The sequence below is a fragment of the Artibeus jamaicensis genome, unplaced genomic scaffold (assembly GCF_021234435.1).
Source record: "Artibeus jamaicensis isolate MK-2021 breed Jamaican fruit bat unplaced genomic scaffold, CSHL_Jam_final contig_1016, whole genome shotgun sequence".
NCBI lineage: Eukaryota > Metazoa > Chordata > Mammalia > Chiroptera > Phyllostomidae > Artibeus > Artibeus jamaicensis.
In genome coordinates, this window is record NW_026521195.1 from 9,398,561 (window position 1) to 9,419,492 (window position 20,932).

At 46.4% G+C, this 20,932-nt stretch overlaps 1 protein-coding gene across 1 annotated transcript in view; it reads right to left on the reverse strand.

The window, feature by feature from the left end:
- Positions 1–5,067: 5,067 nt before the first annotated feature.
- Positions 5,068–20,932, reverse strand: part of GARS1 (glycyl-tRNA synthetase 1) — a 46,772-nt gene continuing 30,907 nt past the window's right edge. The window contains exons 11-17 of the mRNA XM_053661856.1: positions 17,248–17,356; positions 16,381–16,525; positions 11,937–12,022; positions 9,531–9,640; positions 7,441–7,534; positions 6,626–6,816; positions 5,068–5,358 (exon numbers count right to left, since the gene is read on the reverse strand). Of these exons, the coding sequence (XP_053517831.1) occupies positions 5,233–5,358; positions 6,626–6,816; positions 7,441–7,534; positions 9,531–9,640; positions 11,937–12,022; positions 16,381–16,525; positions 17,248–17,356 (861 nt within the window). The 3' untranslated portion in view covers positions 5,068–5,232. The remainder of the gene's footprint in view (positions 5,359–6,625; positions 6,817–7,440; positions 7,535–9,530; positions 9,641–11,936; positions 12,023–16,380; positions 16,526–17,247; positions 17,357–20,932) is intronic.

Here is a 20,932-nt window from a genome sequence, read left to right on the forward strand (position 1 = left end):
GAGCCGCTGGGTTCTCAGCCAGGGCTTTTAAGGATGGAGAGCTTGGGGCGCTCCCAGGGGCTCTCAATAGAGTATTCATCAGCTTTCCAGCTGTGTCCGCTCAGGGTTGTGGTCTCCGCTGATTGGTTGGCACCCTCACCCCCAGGGCAGTCATTAGTCAATGCAGCTCGTCCTGATGGCAACCAAGAGGTTGCTCATCTGCTTCTGCTGCTTTTCTGGGCTGGAGCGGAACCAACTGAGGCCTGGCTGTTATCCCCAGAGGTTAATGCTTAAGGGCAAGGTGGTGCAAGGGCTTGTCTGGGGGTTGTGGGAGACTATTCTCTCGACATGTGTTCCTCCTCTGAGGGGGTCTACCAGCGACTAGCAACATGCCAGCGGAGGAACAGTCACCCCAAAGGAGAGGTCCTAGTTTTCCCTGTTGCTATGTGCCTGGGGGTTCTCTGCCTGGCGACCTTCTGTGCCTGGCCCTCGTCCTTGCTCCACTCCTGTCTAACTGCCGACCCCAGAATCAGGCTCCCAGAGAGGAAACAGCCCGTGCACATTTGCGGATTCCCATGGAGCCCTTTCTCTTTGAAATCACACATGGCCTGGACTGATGCCTCTCCATCCCGCGTCCAGGGCTGTGGTTCTGCAAGGTCCTCTCTGGCCAGCGTCAAGTGACCTTGGATTTAAACACACACACACACACACACACACACACACACACACACACACACACATCAAGCTAGTCAGCCTTGTTCACTTAACACAAGAGCCAGCCAGCCCACTGGGCCCAACACAGGAGCTACACCTCAGATGATGGAGGGCTTTTTTCTCTTCTTTTTAAATGAGGACACCGTTTCTTTAATGGTAAAGGCTGGCCTGCTTTAGGTTCTAGAAATTGCCCAAGGTAACCCCACCTACAGTGCCAGAGCCCCATTCACGTGTGGACACATGTGTCTACACCAGACCTCTGTCATTTAACTGTCTTGATACCTCACCATCAGGAGGCAACGCTGAGCCGAAAAAATCCCCAAATGGCAACAGATTCTAAACCCAACTATTAACAAGTGCGGAGAAGTCAGGCCAAGGACAGGAGCCTCCCTCTCAACCAGCTCGCATGGTAACTCCAGGGAGCAAGGGAGGGAAAGACACGTTACTCAGCTCTTTCATGGACAGATTACTAAACACTGCAATCATTCTGTTCAACCAGCTTTCAGAAAAGAAAACAAACCATCAAGGACCGAATGACTCCAGGGACAACTCAGCTGTCCCCTCTCCAACAATGGCCCTACCTCAGAGTTCTTTTTATCACAATAGCTCTGCATAGGTTTCTGCCAACCGCAGGGGCTGCTGACTCAGGGCCCTGACACATGCTTAGCCCTGATCAAAAGACTCTTAAATGGCTTCACGAATGATGCCTAAGTGGTCTTTGTGAATCTGGCTGTCAAGGCCAACAGTGATGGTCTAAAGGGACCTCCCAATGCCAAGTAAGACTGTGCTTTGGGGTAACTTCCCCCGATGGGCTCATGTTGCCCAGGAGACAAGAGACAGAAGTAGCGAGATGAGCCATGGTCAGAGAGAGTGGGAGAGGACAGAAACCAGGGTGTGCGGAGACAGAAAGCATCAGGCCTGCCATCTAGCACTGAGCCTGCAAAGAGTCTTACAGCCCCTTCTCTTGCGGTCCTCTCCAGGGTGGGCAACACCCCCGTGGAGACATCCACAGACGCAGGTGCTCTGGCAGTAAGGCGTGGCTGATAAAACTAAGACCTGCCAGCCCGGCTGCAAATCTACTTTTGTCAACTCCAAAGTGCGGGACAGGAAGGAAAGGGCTTAAGTAGTAGGGCAAGCTTATATACAAGTAAGCGTTTCCCGACAGCAAGAAACTGTGTGTAAGCTTTGCAAGGAGGGACTAAGTGTGGTGCAGGTGCAGTTAAAATGGTGACGGGGACGTGAGTGCGTGAGCGCGCGCCCCTGGGAGCTCCATCTCACGCGCTGCTAGGAGCCCGTCCAGCCAGCCACAAGGCCACTCCAAGGCTTGAAGATGGCGACTGAGCTGCCACTCAGCTCCGGGTCAGGCACGTCAACTTCAAGAGCTCGAGCCTCCCCTGCATCTGAGGAGCTGAGTGTCTGCTGCTGTGAGACAGCATGTGGCTTCCTCACTCACCGAGGCCAGCATCCCAGAACACTTGTTTTTAAAGAAAAGGTTTTCTAAGGCCCGACAAAGCACTCTTTCTCAAGTCATCTTCATCCCTACCTAACCCTGTACTTTGAACTTGGTGCAACACTGCTTCAGCCCCCTGCTAGTGAAGCACACCTGAGGTCGGACTCCCTTTCCTTTCACGTAATTTGACAGTTGCCATAGTTACAGCGAGATAAGGCTGCAAAGAGATGAACACCCAGGGACACCTTAGAACACCGCCCGGTACAGGGTAGGCACCCAACCAATGAGCCTTTCTCCCTGGAAACACTGTGCTGGGGCCTCCATGAAGTCCCCAGGAAAACAGAGCAGGCTGGGCTCACAGGGGCGAGGAGAGCGGTTCACTGCAGGGCTCTGCAAGGGACGCGGGACGTGGCTGTAGAGATGCTCGGGCTTGTGAGGGCACGTTTATGGTCATCTCAGCAGAGCGATCCAAAAACAACACCCTCTGAACTCATCCTTTCTGGTTTGGTGTTGACAGCTTGACCCCTATAGTCAGAAGACACCCCTCATTTAGCAGAGCTAACCCGACTCTGGGGGTCCTGGCACTTTATGGCTTGAGCTGAGGCATCGGCTACAGTATGGTTCTGCTAACGTGCTCCCCAAGTAGTACTGACACCCAGGCCCCACCCCGGGAAACTTGTTAAAATCGGTTGGAGCAGGGCACAGCCATGAGTATTTTTTAAGCTCTCCTGTGCAACCAGGGTTGAGAACCACCTCCCTGGCATATTTTACTATGGCAACAGGTTTTAGAAGGTGTGTCCTTGGACGTGCAGGGAAGATACCATCCAGTGAGAAGAGCCTGTCACTGGCAGGAGGATGGAGCCACAGGTAATTCCCGCTGAAGCCCCCACATTACATCTCCATTCCCAGAAGAAATGTTAATTCTATACATGTGGCTTTAACACAATTATTGCTTACAGGCAGCCCAATAACCAAGAATTATCAAAAAGGTAACCAGAGGTGAGTTTTGAGGTTCGGCAAAATTATTCATCTGTTCACCAACTGCATATTCAACTAAATCTTTGTGGTGTTGCCAAATGGGAAAAAACAAAACAAAACACAAACCCTGCCTTAAATGCGATCTAACTATCAGCAAGGATGCTGGTGCAAGGCTTTTAATGGGAGCAAAGCTGTCCTAACTCTCATCCCAGCCCGACTCCATGATATGCAGACGGACAGTCTTCTGTGGCCATTTAAATGCAGCTGTATTGAGTGATGGTTTGGATTTATGTCCAAGGCACCTGGTTCTCTCATGAATAGATCTCACTGGCTCAGTCACTGCCATTACCCCAAGCCCACGCTGGTTAAGAGAACAGTAAATGAAGGTCTAGAATCTAGATGATCAGATGTCCAGCCCAGGATGGCTATGAATGCAGCCCAACACAAAATCGTGAATTTACTTAAAACCTTTTTTGCTCATAGGTTTTCATTAGTGTGTGGGTGTGTTTCATGTGTGGCCCAAGAGAACTCTTCTTCCAGGGTGGCCCAGAGATGCCCAAAGTTTGGACACCCCTGGCTCCAGAGAATGAACCTATTTCAAGTTATTTGTTGAACAAAAAAAGCCTTCCCAAACTGTCATCACAGAGAACGTCGGACACCTGGCACCTACGGTGCCGTCTCATGCGAAGGGCTGGATCATTCCTATGTTCACGTGACTGGGCATGACAGGCGGCAGTGACCGTTGAGGAGGCAGGGCTGGCTGCAGCAGGAGGTAAATGAATGGGAAGGAGAGACTTCTCCCTCGGGAGAAAGCTGGAGTACAGGCCGAGTTAACAGTTGTAAGGAATTTGAGATCAAAGGAATTCCCTAGAAAATGAAAACTGAAGTGTATTTAAACTCTAATTGCTTCTAACAATGAATACTTTTAAAACGCACCAGACAGAAGAGAAGTAAGTTTCAGTATAAGACTATCTTCCTCAAGAGGTTTGTTCAGAAATTCAAGGCTCGGCCAATCTGCGCAGAGGGCCTCGCTTGCAGCGCTGCGGCAGGCACCACGGGACAGGAGATGGAAAAGAGAGCAGTCCCAGGGGTTTCCCACGACCACTGCTCTTGGTGCCCAAGACAGGGTGAACCAACCCTGGAGGTCGGAGGTCGTCCCTCCCCTCCCTGTGCCTTATGAGAGGCAGGGACACCAGGCAAGGTCTTAACTCTGCAGATAAACAGCTGTGCAAACTCATGTAGCCTTGGATTCTTCTTCCTGACATGTAAACCTACGAGTTCTGAGAATTCCATACAAAAATGTAAGGAAAGCCCCTAAAAACACTACTAGGCTGGAATGAAGATCCTGCAGTGGCTGAGAACTGTTAAGTCAGATCAGACAGACGGGGGTCCTGTCGCATCAGGAGTTCGGTGACTTCTGGGACGACCTGGGGAGCCAGGTGCACGCGCAGCTCCTACCCACACACACCTCCTGCAGACGCTGCCCAGGGGCACCCCGCACCAGTGCACCTCCTCCGCCTCCCCCACCACCTCGGCTTTCCCACGAGCCTGTCCATGGCCATCTGCTCGGCACTGCGCACCACCTTCTCCAAAACAGAGAAAGAACAGAAAAGGCAATCCGCGGAGACAGAAAGCAGAGTGGGGGACGCGCGGGGCTGTAGTCAGGATGCACCCATGCTGAGTGCACGGCAGTGTCTTTTGGGAGTGATGGAACTGTTCTACAATCAGAGTGCAGTGGCAGCTGCACAGCTCCGTAAGTGCGCTGAACATCACTGAATCACACACTTTACGTGGCTGAGTTTTATGGCATGTAAAAGACACCCCAGTAAAGCTGCTGATGAAAAAACGTACCAGTGTGTTTAACAGTAAGCTGTGACGGTGCCGGTCCGAAGGTGGGAGAAGCAGCTCTCCGGGAAACGCAACACATGAGCACACAGAAGGCGGGCTGGTTCGGAACTGCTCCGCTTTAATGGGGTGCGCTCCGCGGCCACCAAGGGTGAGATGCAGTCCCCGGGAGCGACCACAACACAGTTTTTTTGTAAAGTGGGCATGATATGAGTTTAAGGTTTTATTTTTTTAGTGCAAATGGTCAAAAGTTGCAGAAAATGTCCTCAATCCTCGATTGTCTCTTTCTTTCCAGTTTCCTGCCCTTCAAAGAGAGGGTACCTGGCCTCCACATCAGCCCACGTGATGCTGCCATTGGCCAGATCTCGGACCACACTGGGCAGTTCAGAAACCTGCGGTAAAAGGAAAGAGAAACCCAAGAGTCAACCAATTTGATGGGACTGTCAGAAAGGTTTCAGCCTGAACTCAGGAACCTCACAGAGCCAAACCAGTGTTCACATAACAACGGGATCCCCTACACTCTGCAGTGCTTCCTGTCCTTCCCTGTGCAGCCCTCCCCTGCCCCAGACTTGGGTTCCTGCTCTTCTGCCAGCCCAGAGTGCCTGCCAGGCCCCACGAGGCCTTTCCTGACAATTCTAGCCATCTGTGTCCTTTACAGTCACTTCACATGTGTTCAATTTAGCTCTCAGAACAGGTGCCACTCACGTAACGTGAGCGAGGGGAGATGGTGCACTGGACAGCCCCAGCGGGGGCCAGCCTGTCCCTCAGCCGCACCCAATCCCTGCTGCCCTGCAGTGCAAGTTCGCAAACCTGAGCATCAGGACCACCTGGAAGTCCTGATAGAGCAGTTCTGCCGGCCCCCTCTCCCTCCCCAAACCCCACCCCACCCCTTCTTCTGATTCAATAAATCTGGGGCAGAGATTCTGCATATCAATCAAGTTCCAGGTGGCCCAGTGACCACCGGTGAGAACCATGGACATGTGGGATACAGGTCCAGGGAGGCAGTTCTGGTTTTGTAAAAGACAAGCCAGCAATCTGTGACTTCCAAACTGGACCATAAACTCCTTTGGGAAAAGCAGGCTTTTACCTGTTTTCCCTACGACTGACTGTCTACATCAAGCTGAGCGGTTACCAGGCTCAAATGAAAACCCGCTCATGATGAAAGAGTTAGGCAGGTGGCTGTCAGTGACACTGGCCGCTGCTGCCTCTCCCCTCTGCACTTTTCCCGTCTCCACTATCACCTTCTCGTTAGGAGATTACTAAAACATATGCATTGTTCTAAACAGATCAGCACGGAAAAGTTTATACCTGTACAGATACACATTTACGTAGAAATGTAAAGACGAAAATGTCCGAGCCTGTCAAAGCCACTGGGGATCCTACTTCTCCTGCCCAAGTAAACAAACGGCCATAAAAGCAAACTGCCAGAGAACGAGCTCAGAGTGATCCAAATGGCCATAAAATATGAGAGAAGTGATAATGGATGTTTTCATAATGAAACCAAGGGGCCTTGGGAGTCTGTGCACTGTGAGTCGAGCCAGTGATTAGAATCAGAAATTAAAAAAGGAAGAGGAGCATAAATGCACCGATGGCCAGTTCAAATCAGAAGGAACCAGCACATGTTTCTAAGGCCGCGGAGGCCAGGGGCGGGCCAGTCACCTCTGCTCGAATCTGCCGCATGGAGTCCCGGTCCCGCAGAGTCGCTGTGTGCGGGGTCTTGTTCACGGTGTCGAAGTCGATGGTGATGCCGAAAGCCACGCCAATCTCATCGGTCCTGGCGTATCGTCTTCCGATGGACCCAGAGGAATCATCCACTTTGTGGGAGACACCGTTCCTGGTCAGGGCTTCCGCTATGCCAAATAAATAAAGAACATTCAAACTAGAACAATGGAGAGTGCCAGTGTCATCTGAATGTTGTCTTACAAGGTGAGGAGACTTACAAAAGGAACTAAGACAGGAGAACACTAGGGAACCTCCCCAAAGTTGACTAAGCCCCTTGCTGGAGCTGGAGCCCGGCCCCTCCCTCTCGCCCACACAACCCAAAGCTGCAGGGGGAGGAGCATCAGGGCTGTGGCTGGTCCTCACTCCTTTGCCTCCCCCTGCACAACTCTGAGATGCTCAATGAGCTGAACTCTTCCTGTTTCGTAACTCCGAAATAAGGCAGCTGCACCAGGTGACCACGAGGACCCCTGCCAGCGTGGTGGGTCCAGTGGCTGCAGGTCCACCGGGGTCCCCAGTGAAGTGAGTGGAGAGCCGAGGCCAACAGGAGAAACAAGGGTGCTTTAAATCTGACTCTGGGGCCCCACCCCTGCCTCCTCCAAATGCTAGGAGCAAACACTCTCAGCTGCTCTCTCAGAAATAAGAGCAGAGGCTTGAATCACTTATTTATTAAAAAGCAAAAACAAAACATTACCTAAAATTCAATCTCTACTGGACAGTGTTCCCATAAAGATTACACAATTGGATTTGCTTACATAATTCCCTGACGAATGGCATGAACTCCTGGTTTTGGCTCAGGGGAAGGACGGAACATTTGAACGGAGCCACCACGGCCGGGAAGCTGAAGAACTAGGTGAAAGGAAGAAATCCAATGTGTTAGCTTGTAAAAATCTAAGTGCTAACATCCAAACTTCATTATTAAACTACCAGATCACACAGTACAAAAAGCAGCGTGACCAGAGAGTACAGCAGGCTGACCAGGACCAGGAAGACCTGCTTTTTAGCTCTGGATCTGGACCAACTCTGTCGAACTCTCTCTCTCTGGCCCTTGGTTTCTCCATCTAGAAAGCAGGTCTCTCCACCGGCTCTGCCTGCTTCCCAGGCTGGCTGTAAAGGCGAAATGATGTGAAAGCGTTCTCCACGCTACCACAGAGGATGCCAATGTTTGCACCACATAAACAGACTTACATCCTTGCTTCCTTCTGCGTAGATCCCAAAACCTCCCTCTAAACCACCAAACAGTAATGGGGGAGGTCCTGAAACAAAACCCCATTCTAAGAGTTTCAGCATGGCAGAAAGGAACCAAACAGTTTAATTAGCTCACAATGTATGTCCATAAGACAAAACATAAAATGAAGGAGAACGTTCTATACACCTGTACTGAAAAGCACAGCCCTCGGAAACGGCTCCTAGACAGGGCCCGGAGTCGCTCAGAAATGAAGGTGTGACGACGGCCTGTGGAAGGCGAACCAGCCTGCCACTCAGGGCTGGAGATGAGAACTGAAGACAGTTCTTAAATGATATGTATACAACCAGTTTGCCTGAAGGCAAGAACATGGAACTCAGAATGAAGAGGCCCCAGCGATAAATGACACTGGTCCCAGTTCAGCCCAACCCCAAAGAATTAACCGCGAATGCCAAGCAGTGGGGAACGCCACCCCGTGAGTAAACCCCAGACCCCACCGGGCAGCTGCCGGGGCCAGGCCACTCCAAACGCCACCCCTCGCCTACACCCCATGGTAATTCCGTGTGAGAGACGGGGACCTGCCTTTCTGGGCAAAACAATTTTTTAAAATCTCACTGACAATGTTTTTAGACCAAATTCATAGGAAAGGGGATTCAGGGACCACATGCTAACAATTTAACAACGTTTTTGGGTTCCCACAGCTTAATCGAATTGGTCTCTCTACAGCTCATAAAACACTGCCGCTGATTTACTCTTGCTTAGCCCCTACAGGCTCTACCGAAACTCTAGTTTTTCTCAATATTGTTAGAGTCAAAGGAACAGCTAAAAGATTTTTTTAAAAAAACGCTTTTTAACAAGCAGACAAACAGAAAAGCTTGACATGCACTGGACACGGGAAGAGAACAGACTCGATTGAGGACGCCACCAGCCGGCCTCACGTCTGCAGGCCGGGGTCCAGCCCGGGTTCCTCCCGTCTGCCAAACGGGTGAGCAGCTGCTCCTTTAAATGTCAGGAGAAGAAGATGCAACTTCAGGGCAGAGAATGAAATAGTAACTTTATTAGCTACATGCTACCAGCAGCGCGTCAGACTTAACCGGTTTTCCTGGAAGCCTGCGCCTGCACACAAGCCATGAGACCACAGCGGCACAGGCGAGGTGGCAAGGGCGGAGGGAGGCACCAGAGAGGGATGGAGTGGGAGATGGAGGCAGTGATTCAGAAGCATCAAAGCCAAAAGAAAACTTGCAACGCTGACACTGATGTCTTATAAACATTTGTCTTTAGCTTGAATGGTAGGAGGGGCTACACCCCAAATACTAGTGGCCAAATGCTATGAGCCATCCCTTCCGTTCTAGTTTTTGAAAACACAAACACACATCCAGAAAATATCACTCTTTCCACTGGTGCAACAAAGGACATTCCCCAGGAGGAGTGTGTTCTGTCTTGGAAAGGAGAGCACTGAGCAGCTGCGGCAGCGGCACGAGAAGAGCTTGCACACCCTCAGTTCAAAAGAGCGACAGGGCGCTGCTCTGCTCGGGGACGGCCAGGCAGGGATGGGTGGCAGTGCCATCAGCACGGTCACTCAGTCTTACTGTCGTGCCACAGCAAACATCTCCTCTGACCCCGTGTGAGACAACAGCGGCACCGTCCAGGACCACTCACCGTTCTCTGCTCATCCCCCTCGCGCACGTGAAACGTGTGTTCAAACACCGTGTACATGATCCTGCCCAGGCCGAAGGAGGGCTCGATGACATTCGGGACGACCTCTTCCACTGCGAGAGGGAGACAGGTTCAGTAAGGCACAGTGCCCTGCGGGCCCTCCGGCCACAACCCTCGTCAGCGCCCCGAACTCTATTCTAGAGTGCACCAGGATGAGAAAACAAGGACATTCCTGAAAACTGTTTGCTGGTTGGTCACGCGATGCCTTCACAGAGGAAGCTGGATTAAAAAGGTAAAATTTCAGCAAGTTGAATTGTTTATACAGCCTAAAGATGAAGCAGGCACCGAGCCGTGTCCTCCCCAGCTGGCAGCCTAGGGACCACAGTGGCTGTGTCCTGCCATCTGCCTTGCCTGTGTGGAAACTATTAAAGCTCCACAGCTTTGGTAAGATTTGGCTAGATTTAACAAACTGCCACGATAGTTGGCAAGATTCACAAAAAAAATTCCTGCCCTGACCAGTGTGGCTCAGTTGGTTAGGCCTTGTCCTGCAAAGCGGAAGGTCTTCAGTTCAATTCCCAGTCAGGGCACATGCCTGGGTTGGGGTTTGATTTCGATCCGGGTTGCGGCATGTGTGAGAGGTAACCAATCAAAGTTTCCCCCTCTCTCTAAAAATAAATAAAATCTTAAAAAAAATTCTTACACATAACAAGTATCGAATGGTTTGTTTTGCTTGCTATCTGGGTGAGAACTCTCTAAGAGAGCTGAGTTACTGCCGCTGTGTCCCCAGGGCTCTGGGGCGAGGTGGCCCTCAGAGAAGAGCTTGCTCAGGTACCCCAGTCAGTCGAAGCCACTTATCAGGGCCCCCGGCACTCCCCACGGGGGAGGCTGTCCCTGTGGCACCTACAGGAAATGTACTCCTAAGCATATTTCATTCTGGGTAGAGGCACTGCTAAGCGCTGTCAAGGTCTAAGGTACCTGACCTTAACCTTGAAGGGTTTGGGTTTCCAGGAAAATGAGGTAACTAGAACTAAAAACTCACATATGTGGAAGAGAGGCTACTTCCCTTGTCTGTGATAAAGAGTAAGAATAAGAACACTTCGAATACCATCAAGGCGTTTTCTGCCCATCCTTCCACGGCACCCCAGCAATGGTGTGGCACGGCCTGCGGCCAGGACGCGGCTGAGCAGCCCCACGTCCCCAAGAGGACCCCACTTCCTGTCAGCCCCTCAGAGTGCTCTCAGAGCCCACGGAAGCCTGGCTGTGACGTGGCCAGACACGAGTGGTAAAGCAGGCCGGCCCTCTGCACGGGCAGGAGCTTCCAATGACCCCCACCCCACTCCGTCCAGATGCTTTCACACAGCCACCGCTAACCTTCGAAGCACATGCTTCGCAGATGCTCCCAAAAACTCGTGTCCCCATTCACAGAGTTTCTTCTACCACGAGGGCCAAAAAGCCCGTCACGTGTTTTCCGTACACTAACAGCTCTAGTAGTGCTTAGCTGTCTTTGTCTTCATTTGAAACAATTCTGTTGGCGTGTATTGTGACAGTTGTCATATCAGTGTGCGTTAAAAAAAAGTTTATCAAAATTGGTGAATTTTTGTGCAGCCATTTTAATACTGAAGATAGAAGAATATCTGCAATATTTTCAGTGTGTTATGCTTTATTTCAAGAAAGGTAAAAACCCAATTGAAACTCAAAAAGATTTGTACAGTGTATTGAGAAGGTGCTGTGACTAATCAAACATGTCAAAGTGGTTTGCGAAGTTTCCTGGTACTATTCACATTCTGGGCAAAGAATTCTCTGCTGTGGGGCTGTCTATGCATTGGAAGGTGTTTAGTTGCACCCCTGGCCTCTACCCATTAGAAGCCAATAGCGGGAGATCACCGACAGACTCAACATATCCAAATCAATAAAGTTATTGGTGAAAATGAAAAATGTGCCTTTTATTTTACAGAAAAAAATGCAGACTTTTTGGCCAACCCAATATGAAAAATAATCATCTCCTTGGCTTTTGAAAAAGCATGAAAAACCATTAATCTAAGGGAATTTTAACAAATTAATTTGCCAAAAAAGGCAGAAGGAGTGAAATCCTCTTACTTAAGAAACAGAAGCACTTTTCCTTAAAATGGAAACAACATTCTTTAATCAGAGGCATTCTTCATACGTGCCTCAGGTCACAGGAAATAGGAAGGTGGCATTATAAATTATTCTCCAGTATGAGTACAATTATGTTCTTTTTAAAGGCCCAAGAAAACACATTAAACATAGTCATCAGAATTAAGGTTGTGACATTAAGAACTTATCTTTCTTCTTTAAAATTGCAGTAAAATTGTTGTTATAAAACTTAAAAAAGAAAAAAACCCTTTTAGGAGTGATGATATGTTTTGTTTCTTATTTTTACAAATTTACCATATAGTGTTTTCTGGAATCTCTTCACACTGACCATGTCTTTCGTCAACTGAAATGTTTTCCCTTCAGTTTCAACAGTGAACTCCCTAGGAAGAAACAAAGCACATGATATATTAGTGAAAACATGCATCGCTGGGCCTCAATCAAAGGGCTTCACAGATTGCTAACCTGTTTTTCATTTTCAGTGTAATACAACTTAGTCAACTCTCCAGATGTAACAGCTGAAGTCAAACTTAAATTATTTCATAAGAAATACCAAATTAAGTATTATTCTAACAATGGCACTAAACAGTATATTCTGGGAGGCACCTGAATATATGACTAGTTTTATAAAATTCCCTAAGTGACCTCATGACTAATTCCTTTGGTTTTGAGATCACAGTAAAACCAAAAACATTTTTAGAACAATTCAGTTTTATGGTAATTTGAATAAACTTGTCAGAAATGGGTCTGCTGGCAGAAGACCACTGTTCTTGTCACTGTCCCAACAAATGTAAAAACGACCAGCTTGCCATCTTATAGAGTAATTTTAAAACTCCCACATTATTTCCAAAATAAACTTTGACATTCACGTTGATGAAGATCAGCTTAAAAGTTCCATGAGTCTGTGTGATATGTTATTATAAAATATTACCGCCCCCAAGTCACTGACTGTAGTGCATTCATGTCCCGAGGTGCGCCCATTCAGTGTCAGGTTCCGCCCACTCAGTGTCAGGTCCCGCCCATTCAGTGTCAGGTTCCGCCCACTCAGTGTCAGGTCCCAAGACTTCACATTTATTTATAAAGTGCTCCTGCGGCGTTTCCTCACATCAGGACCATCGGTTTCGACACCTCACAGGCTGTGCAGTGCTGGGAAAAGGGAGCCCTCCCATGGCTGCCCGCGAAGCTGCGTGGCTGGCACTCAGTGTGCTGAGTTTGGCTGGTTTCCAGCAGTGACGCTCCCATGCATCACAAAAGTAATTTTCACTGATTTCCGCCATTTGTACATTCCGTCAGAAGTTTGTGTGTGCATGCATTGAAGATTGCATTCCACTAACAGTAGCATGTATATTCTCTCTGAGAGCAGAGTCTAAGTACGGAGGAGGTAATAGTTATTAAAAAGATGAAAAGAGCAAGGAGGTAGCCTTATTTGAGAATTAAAAAAGAAAACTGCCTGATTTGCAGATAGTATATAACTAGTGATCTATTTCCATTTTAATAAAATTTGATGTTGTTTCCACGTAAGTAGATGTTGAATTCTGGGAGAGAGAAATGCTGTAAAATTTTCCCACTGAAATGGGCATCTGCACCCTCAATAAGGATTTGCCTCACGATGGTTCTCATGACGAGTGTGGGCGCATGTGCAGCCCCAGGGCTCCAGGGGTCCCAGCAGCCCTGCTCTCCACCCCCCGCCCCAGCTCACCACCACACGCCTCCTGCACTAGACAGGTTTGCCTTTGCCAGAGTTTCACATAGGACCATCGGCGTAAGGCTTCTTTCACTGAGCCAACATCGGAGCAGGTGCTGGCAAACTTTCTGTATGAAGCCAGTCATCCAAGATTCCAGGGTTTGCAGCCATGTGTGGTCCCTGGTATTCTTTTTCTTGAATGTTTAAGGCTTTAAAAATGCAAAACTCACCCTTAGCTGGAGTGCTGTACAAAAATAGTGTGAAAGATGGTTCAAGTGCATTTAAAAAAACGTGTGTTCTGGTTATTAGACATTCTATAGCTGACACTGAAGTTGATTAATAGTGACCTTTGAATTCCAATAGATTTTTTTTTTGGTCTATTTGTTTCACCAATTACCGAGAAAGGCGTGAAGAAATCTCCAACTAGGAAAGTGGATTCACTGATTTTTCTTTTCAGTTCTGTCAAATTTGCTTTATGATTCTGAGGTTGTTTTCAGTTGCACATACAATTACAGGTGATAGGCCTTCCTATGACCGAACCCTTTACATTATGAAATGCAACTCTGCCCCCAGTAATTTTCCTGGTTCTGACACCTACTTGTCTGATATTAATAGAGCCAATCCACCTTTTTGATTAATGTTTGCATGGAAATATTTTTTGATTCTTTTAACTCTTAAACTTATCGTGTACTATAATTACAGTAAGTTTCCTGTAAACAGCATTTAATTTAACTGGATCTCGAAGTTTTGAAACCGTCTGATGATGGCTATTCATTCAAGTTTTTAGATCAGCAATGTTCGACCTTCTTCATCGCACGGCACATGTAAACGAATTACTAAAACTGCACCACACCAGGAAATGCAGTTTTCGCCAATTTGAGGGGAAAAAAGGTATAATTTTGGCTTACGAAAAAGTAGTAATAGTAATTACTTTTTTTGCTCCAAAGTGACTTTTTAAAAAATCAGATGCCTATATCTGTATAAAAGGATTTCTAGTACTAAGAATTAACCAATCAGACATAACCTTATTATGCAGTAAGATGTAACTCTACTATATGACCTATATTTATGGTTCAAGGCAGGGTATTCACACCGGACTGCTACTGTTGTGTTGGTTATTGTCATTTTTAAAATATGACAATCTAAGGGAAAAGAGGTCAGTGCCTGTGACTAAACACTCGGATACCGCATGCTTTAAAGGTTCTTGCGGCACATTGGTGGAAAACCATCGGTTCAAGTCGCATGTTTAGGTCACACGCTTAGCACAATTCCTAATATTGTTGAGTTCAAACTTGCCATCTCATGAGTTATTTTGTATGTGCCCCATCTGTTCTTTGTTCATTTTTCCTCTTCTGTCTTTTTCTGAGTAATTTTTTATTATTCTATTTTATCTCTTTTACTGGCTTATTAGTTATATCTCTTTGGTTTTTATGTGCTTTTTTCCAGGTAACTGCTCTAGAATTTACTACATATACTTTTATTAACTCATCATAGTCTACCTTCAAATAGTATCATGCCACATCACACACAACATGCATGCCTTACACGGCAGGTTCCCCATGCTTTGCTCTCATCCTTTGAGTTACAGATGGCATATACGTTTTACTTCTACTTTATAAATGTCACAATACATTGTTATTGTTTTTGCTTTAAACAGTCTGTTATCTTTTAATGACAAGGAGATGTCATTTTAAAGAAATTAGTAAAAATGTCATTTATACCTACCCACATATTTAACATTCTTAGAGCTCTTAATTTCTTTGCGTAGATCTAAGCTTCCACACTTCTGCTTAAAGATCATCCTTTAACATTCCTTACAGTGTAGGCCTGCTGTCAATGAACTCGCTGAGCTTTTGTTTGTTTGAAAGCTTTTTCTCTTCATTTTTGAAGGATATTTTTGCTGGGCCCAGGATTTCTGTCTGTAATCACTTTAAAAACTGCCATTCTACTACACAGTAGCTTGCCTGGTCTTCGATCAGAACTCTGTAATCATTCTTCTCTCCACTCCTTTTAATGTAACGCGAGCCTTTTCTCCCCTGGCCACCAGAGAGAGTTTTCTGTTCATTACTAGTTTCCAGCAATTTGATTCTGATGTGCATTTATGTAGCTTTCTTTGTTTATTCTGCTTGGGGTTGACCTTCTTGAATCTCTGAGCTTACAGTTTGCATCACATTTGGAAAAATTTCAGCTACTGATGCATCTTCCGATATTTTTGCTCTGTATCTGCTCCCTCTGACTCACAATTACCCGTCAGAGTGCTTCACACTGTCCCAAGGAACACTTTTTTCTTCTGGTCCCTTTTTCTATGCCTCATTTTAAATTTTTTCTATTGCTGCATTAAGTCCAATAATTTTCTTCTGCAATATTAAATATCTTGTTAGCTCCACTCAGTGAGTCTTCATTGGGCTACGGCCCCTTGATGCTTCTTCCATCAGTTCTTTTCCACATTCCATTTCTCCCTCACGTGCTCATGCTTTCCCCTACATCTCTGAGCATATACAGCATACTTATAACAACTGTTTTATTATCTTGATGTATTTGTATTTATTCCATGATGTTTGTCATTTCTGAGTCTTTCTTTGGATCGACTCTTTTCCCCGTTATGGGTCACATTTTCACATCTACAAATTTCTGTTTGCTACATATGGTAAATCTTGCACTGTTTAGTGCTGAATTTTGTTGTATGCCTTTAAAGATTCTTCTCTCCTTTTATATTTATGCTTAAAACAATTAGAAACACTACGCCAAAGCTCAAAGAAAGAACACCAACTTAAAAATTGATACAGTTTCTAACCCTTCCTCAGTTGCTACCTTGGACAAGTCTCCATGTCTAAGACAGTTATCGGGAAAGAGAAATGATCTTTACAGTCCATTTCGAACTTGCTTCCGTTGCTAATACCCAAATCTCTGCAAACCCAGCCCTTCAGCTGAGGCCCAGAGAGGGTGTTAAGCTGCAAAGAATGTCTGAAGATACTTGTCTCAGCCTAGTGTTCAGAAGCTGGCAGAGAGGACGTGTCTGCCTGGAGCCCCTGTAGAAGCACACGTCTTAACTCTTACCCCTTTTCATTCAGCAGCTTCTCCATTTCCGTAATGTACCACTCATCACACACAGCAAGGTGCTCCATCACCAACTTCGCGTCCTTCTTATACGCCTTGCCAACTGCGCCCTTGTTGGGCTCAAACTGAACAACGTTGACGGTTCTGTATGAAGCAGTCAAGGAATCCAAAAACAGAGAACTGCCTCAGCATTTTGGGAAACGCTCTTGAGAAACACAAATCATTCAACATTAAGTAAACACCGACATAGAGATTTTTTCAAAGTTATAGTGAGACAAAGGGATACCACCTAATCAGCAATATAACCCAATATATAGCATAATAAGTTCTGATAATTTATTCGTTTCTAGAATGTCCAACACCACTGGCCTAGTCCTAAGATCAGCTCACAACTTTTCTGCCTAGGAAAGGACAGGACATTTTACTGTGCTGATGAACATACCAAGTGAGCTGAATGAACATAAAAAGTTACTCTTTTTATCTACCATAAAACAGCACTCACTCACCTTTTAACAGTGAAAGTATTTACCAGGTGCTCTGTATGTGAACGGTATGTGGGTGGGTGACAGTGTGGGTAAATGCATTTTGGAAATGGCTGAGAAAAACTGCTCCACTCCCTGAGAGACATTTAGAGCATTTTTCTGAAAATACTTCTTTTAAGGACCAAACACCAAGTGGACACATGAGAGATTATGAGCAGAGAGAAAGGAAAAGGACCAGCAAAATGGATGAAGTCACAGGTTTAAGTCTCGCCCCAAAGGATCGCACATCTCGGTTCGCCCACAGAACAGATGAGTGGACTTGGGCTCATCTCATTCCGAGATGTTTACACTCCGGTCCTAAGTGAAAAAGTCACTAGAAAGGATATGGGCTCTTTCAGCGGCTTCTCAGCTACCAGTGGGACTTTGGTGGCTCGCGCGTGACAGGAAAGGTCGTAACAGGACCGGTCGGCACATCCGACGATCTCAATCCAGCCCTGAGAAGACAGAATGGATGAGAACGTTTATTCCTTACTTTGGATTCATTCACAAATGTATGCGGATCATAACTGACTCTGACGTCCTCGAGGACAGCTCAGTTACTGACTCCCCACTCAGCTGGTCCAAATGTGTGAAACGGGTGGTTTCACACACCGGGCAGCGACGACCCTGGAAGCCTAACTCTCGTGTGCACACACAGCACTCTTCCTGCTTTCTGGACACACTTCCATGCTGGGGATGTGGGATAAACGAACAAAGTCTGGGATTTAACTATGGAAATAAACTGTGAACCTAGGGGGAAAACCGGATTTGTTTCAAATTGGTGACCAGGATTCAAAATGAAATCTAGTAGAAACCCCCACGTGTTTGGGGTGGAATGTCCACAGCTCTCACAGCTCACGTCAGATGGCTGTCTCCTGCCCAGCGAGCGGAAATTCAGTGAAGAGCAGGTCATGTTTGGGTCACAGAATGAAGCTAAAAAACAGCGTGGATGCCAGGTTCCATTTTTGTTAACACCGAAGATACTTTTCAAAAGCATAATCTAAATTGTTTTCAAAGACCCTTTAAAATCTGTTAGTTTGAATAAGAACAAAAGAGATAAAAAACTTATTTTAGTAAGTAGCTAGTCCGTTTTCGTGAATATTTATTTTTTGCCTTTGACCCAAAGAGGGAAAATTCAACCATCATGAGTTTTCCAAGTGCGTGGAATAAAGAGAGCAAATGCAAAACGCACAAACTCAGAAACCCCAACACAAAACAGCCCCAAAACTGGAATTAAGGAATGAAGCCCCAGAATATGCAGCTTGATCATTGGACACTCTCTAAGATGCCAAGTTGTATACTGATATTCTTAAATGTATGAACTTGGTGGTTGCCATTTACCAAAGATGTCGATGAACGTGTGTATTGTTGTAGACGATCGGCGGGTAAATACACACTCTCGGAGTCCGGAACCAAATTGATAAAAATTTTAATGGCCAAAGATTTTCCTGCGCAGGGGCGAACTTCCCCAACTGTGACCGGAGTCACGTAGCTACTCAGAGCTACAAAATGGAAGTCGCGCCTGGCTTACAGACTACTGGGTATTTATATTTTCTAGCAAGCAAGCAAAGGCACACAGAAGCAGAGGTGGCGGTTAGCTATTGGCTTATTTAAAAACGGCGAGGGTCCCTGATTGGTGGGTGCTGCTGCTGGCGGGCACTTACTGGCAGGCCGGGTTAGTTACCTTATTTGGCTAGAATTTTAAACCCAATTGTTCCTGGATGTTTGTTCATTACCCTGTTCCAGGAACTGCAGATTTAGGGTTGGGTAATGCCCTAGCTGTAATTTTCCTAGCTGGGTATAACATGTATGTGCTAAAAGGTAAAGTTATAGAAACGTGCCCGAGAATGGTGAACAGCTTTGGGGTAGCAGTTACTTCTGAGGAGGAGAGAAAAGGATGGATGGAGCATTAGCTGTATCGGTAACTGTTTTTTATTTAAAAAATTAAATATGAAGTACACTAAAACAAAATCCTCATTTTGAATGGAGTTCTCCCTCTCCTTTAGATTCTGTTACCTGGAAGCTTCTGGTTTTGTTTACCCCAGTTTTCCAATGACCTTACACAAAACACTGCAGCCTAATCTCAGTGCTAGGCCTACATCATTATTTACTTTTTTTTCTTTAACTTTTTTAAACTTAGGACTTATTTACATATAACAAATTAGTTTCAGGTATACAATGTAATGACTTATATTTGTATATACTGCAAAATGATCACCACGGTAAGTCTAATCAATATCTATCAACATTAATAGTTACAGATTTTTTTTCTTGTGATGAGAAGTTTTAAGGTCAACTTTCTTAGCGCTTTCAAATATGCGACAGTGTTATTAACTACAGTTACCGCGCTGCACCTCACACCTCCAAGCCTTACTGGGCCCATATTTTCTGGTCCCTAGTCCTTGAAGGCTTGGCCACAGCTCCAGAAGCGCTCCGGAAAGGAGGAGCAGGAGTGTGGGAGGGTCCCTAAAGCCTGTAGCAAAAGGGGCAATTAAGAGCGTGGGGCGGAGCCTGCCAGCCCTGTTCGGAGTCCCACCTCCACTGTTCACCAGCTGCAGACTCCAGCAAATTACTTAACCTCTCGGCACTTCAGTTCCCTCAGAAACAATACCTATGAGTAGGATAATGGTGGAGATCACATCAGATACCCCACTGCCCTTAACAATTACAAATATTAGAAAAATAAACAAACACAACAGATGCCACGTAACCCAGGCCAGACCCAGCATCTAAACAGAGGCAGCAAGAATCTCTGCCTGGTTTAACTTGGACTTGGAGAGCGAACTACGAAAGGGACCTGGTACGGAACAAAGAGAAAGAGATAAGCCTCTCCCACACAAACCAGAAAATATTATCTTGGTTTGATTAGAAAATAAAAAGAAACTCCAGCAAATCTAAAACATGTACAGAAATTAATCAACCCCTGTATCATTCAAAAATAATTACTACTGTCACTTTGGCACACATATGTCAAAGCTTGTGAAGACATGGCACACATATGTCAAAGCTTGTGAAGAAATAGTTACAAGAAGAACCTAACAGATCAGAGACTCTTTCCTAGTTCCACAAAGGAAAAAGAACATACTAAAAACGCCAAGAACAGTGACTGCAGACACATGCGCACCGTCACGCATGCGCAGAGGGTGCGTCTGCAACCACAGAAAAGCACCTGGACCAAGGGCTAACAAACCTAGGCCCCTGGGGCTAAGTTTGGTTTTTATATTTTTAAAGGGTTTAAAAAAACCCAACCTGACAACAACAAAGACAGGCAAGAGAGATCCTCAAAACCTAAAATATTTACTCTATATACTATAGAAAACATCTGATCCAGGAAAGAAAACAGGGAATGCTTTTGGGGAGACGCATCTAATTGCAAGTTTCACTTTCTACATAGTATTCTTCAGAATTATTTTTTGCTCTTTGTTTTACAAAACGACTACATTTTTTATAACTAGTTTTTATTTTTAATTTAAAAAATCAATCTTAAAAGAAAGACCCTTTAAAAAGTAAAAGTGAAACCAGGGGCATGTGGGACTCAACCCGGGCTGAAGTCTCCACAGGGTAAGAAGCCCCTCCAGGACCGAACAGGCCGCCAGAGGCTCTCACCCGGGCCTGGGTGCCGCTCTGTCCCCATGGCCCCCTGTGCAGAAAGCACCCCCGGCATCCAAACACCTTTCCGTCCTAAGTTTAAGTACAATATCCATGGTGGGGGTGGGGTGGGAGGGGCAGTGAAGAGGTGACCCAGAGGCTTCTCTCAATTATTAAACGCACAGAATTGAGAAAAGGTCGTTCCTACATAAGAGGTCAGAATCTGCAGGTCTGTCCCCCTATCACCGAGTAGCTCTCCAAACTGAGAGCACTAGGGCTTTCTTTACTCGGCCCCACCACCACTCAGAGTCTGCCCAGGCTGTCAGGACGGAGGCCCCCGCTCCTCGGTGTGCTCAGGGACACCCCGCCGCCACTGCCTGCCCCTGGACTGCACAAGGGTGTCCCCTGCCTCCCTCTCTCTTTGCTGAGACACCTGAGCCCAC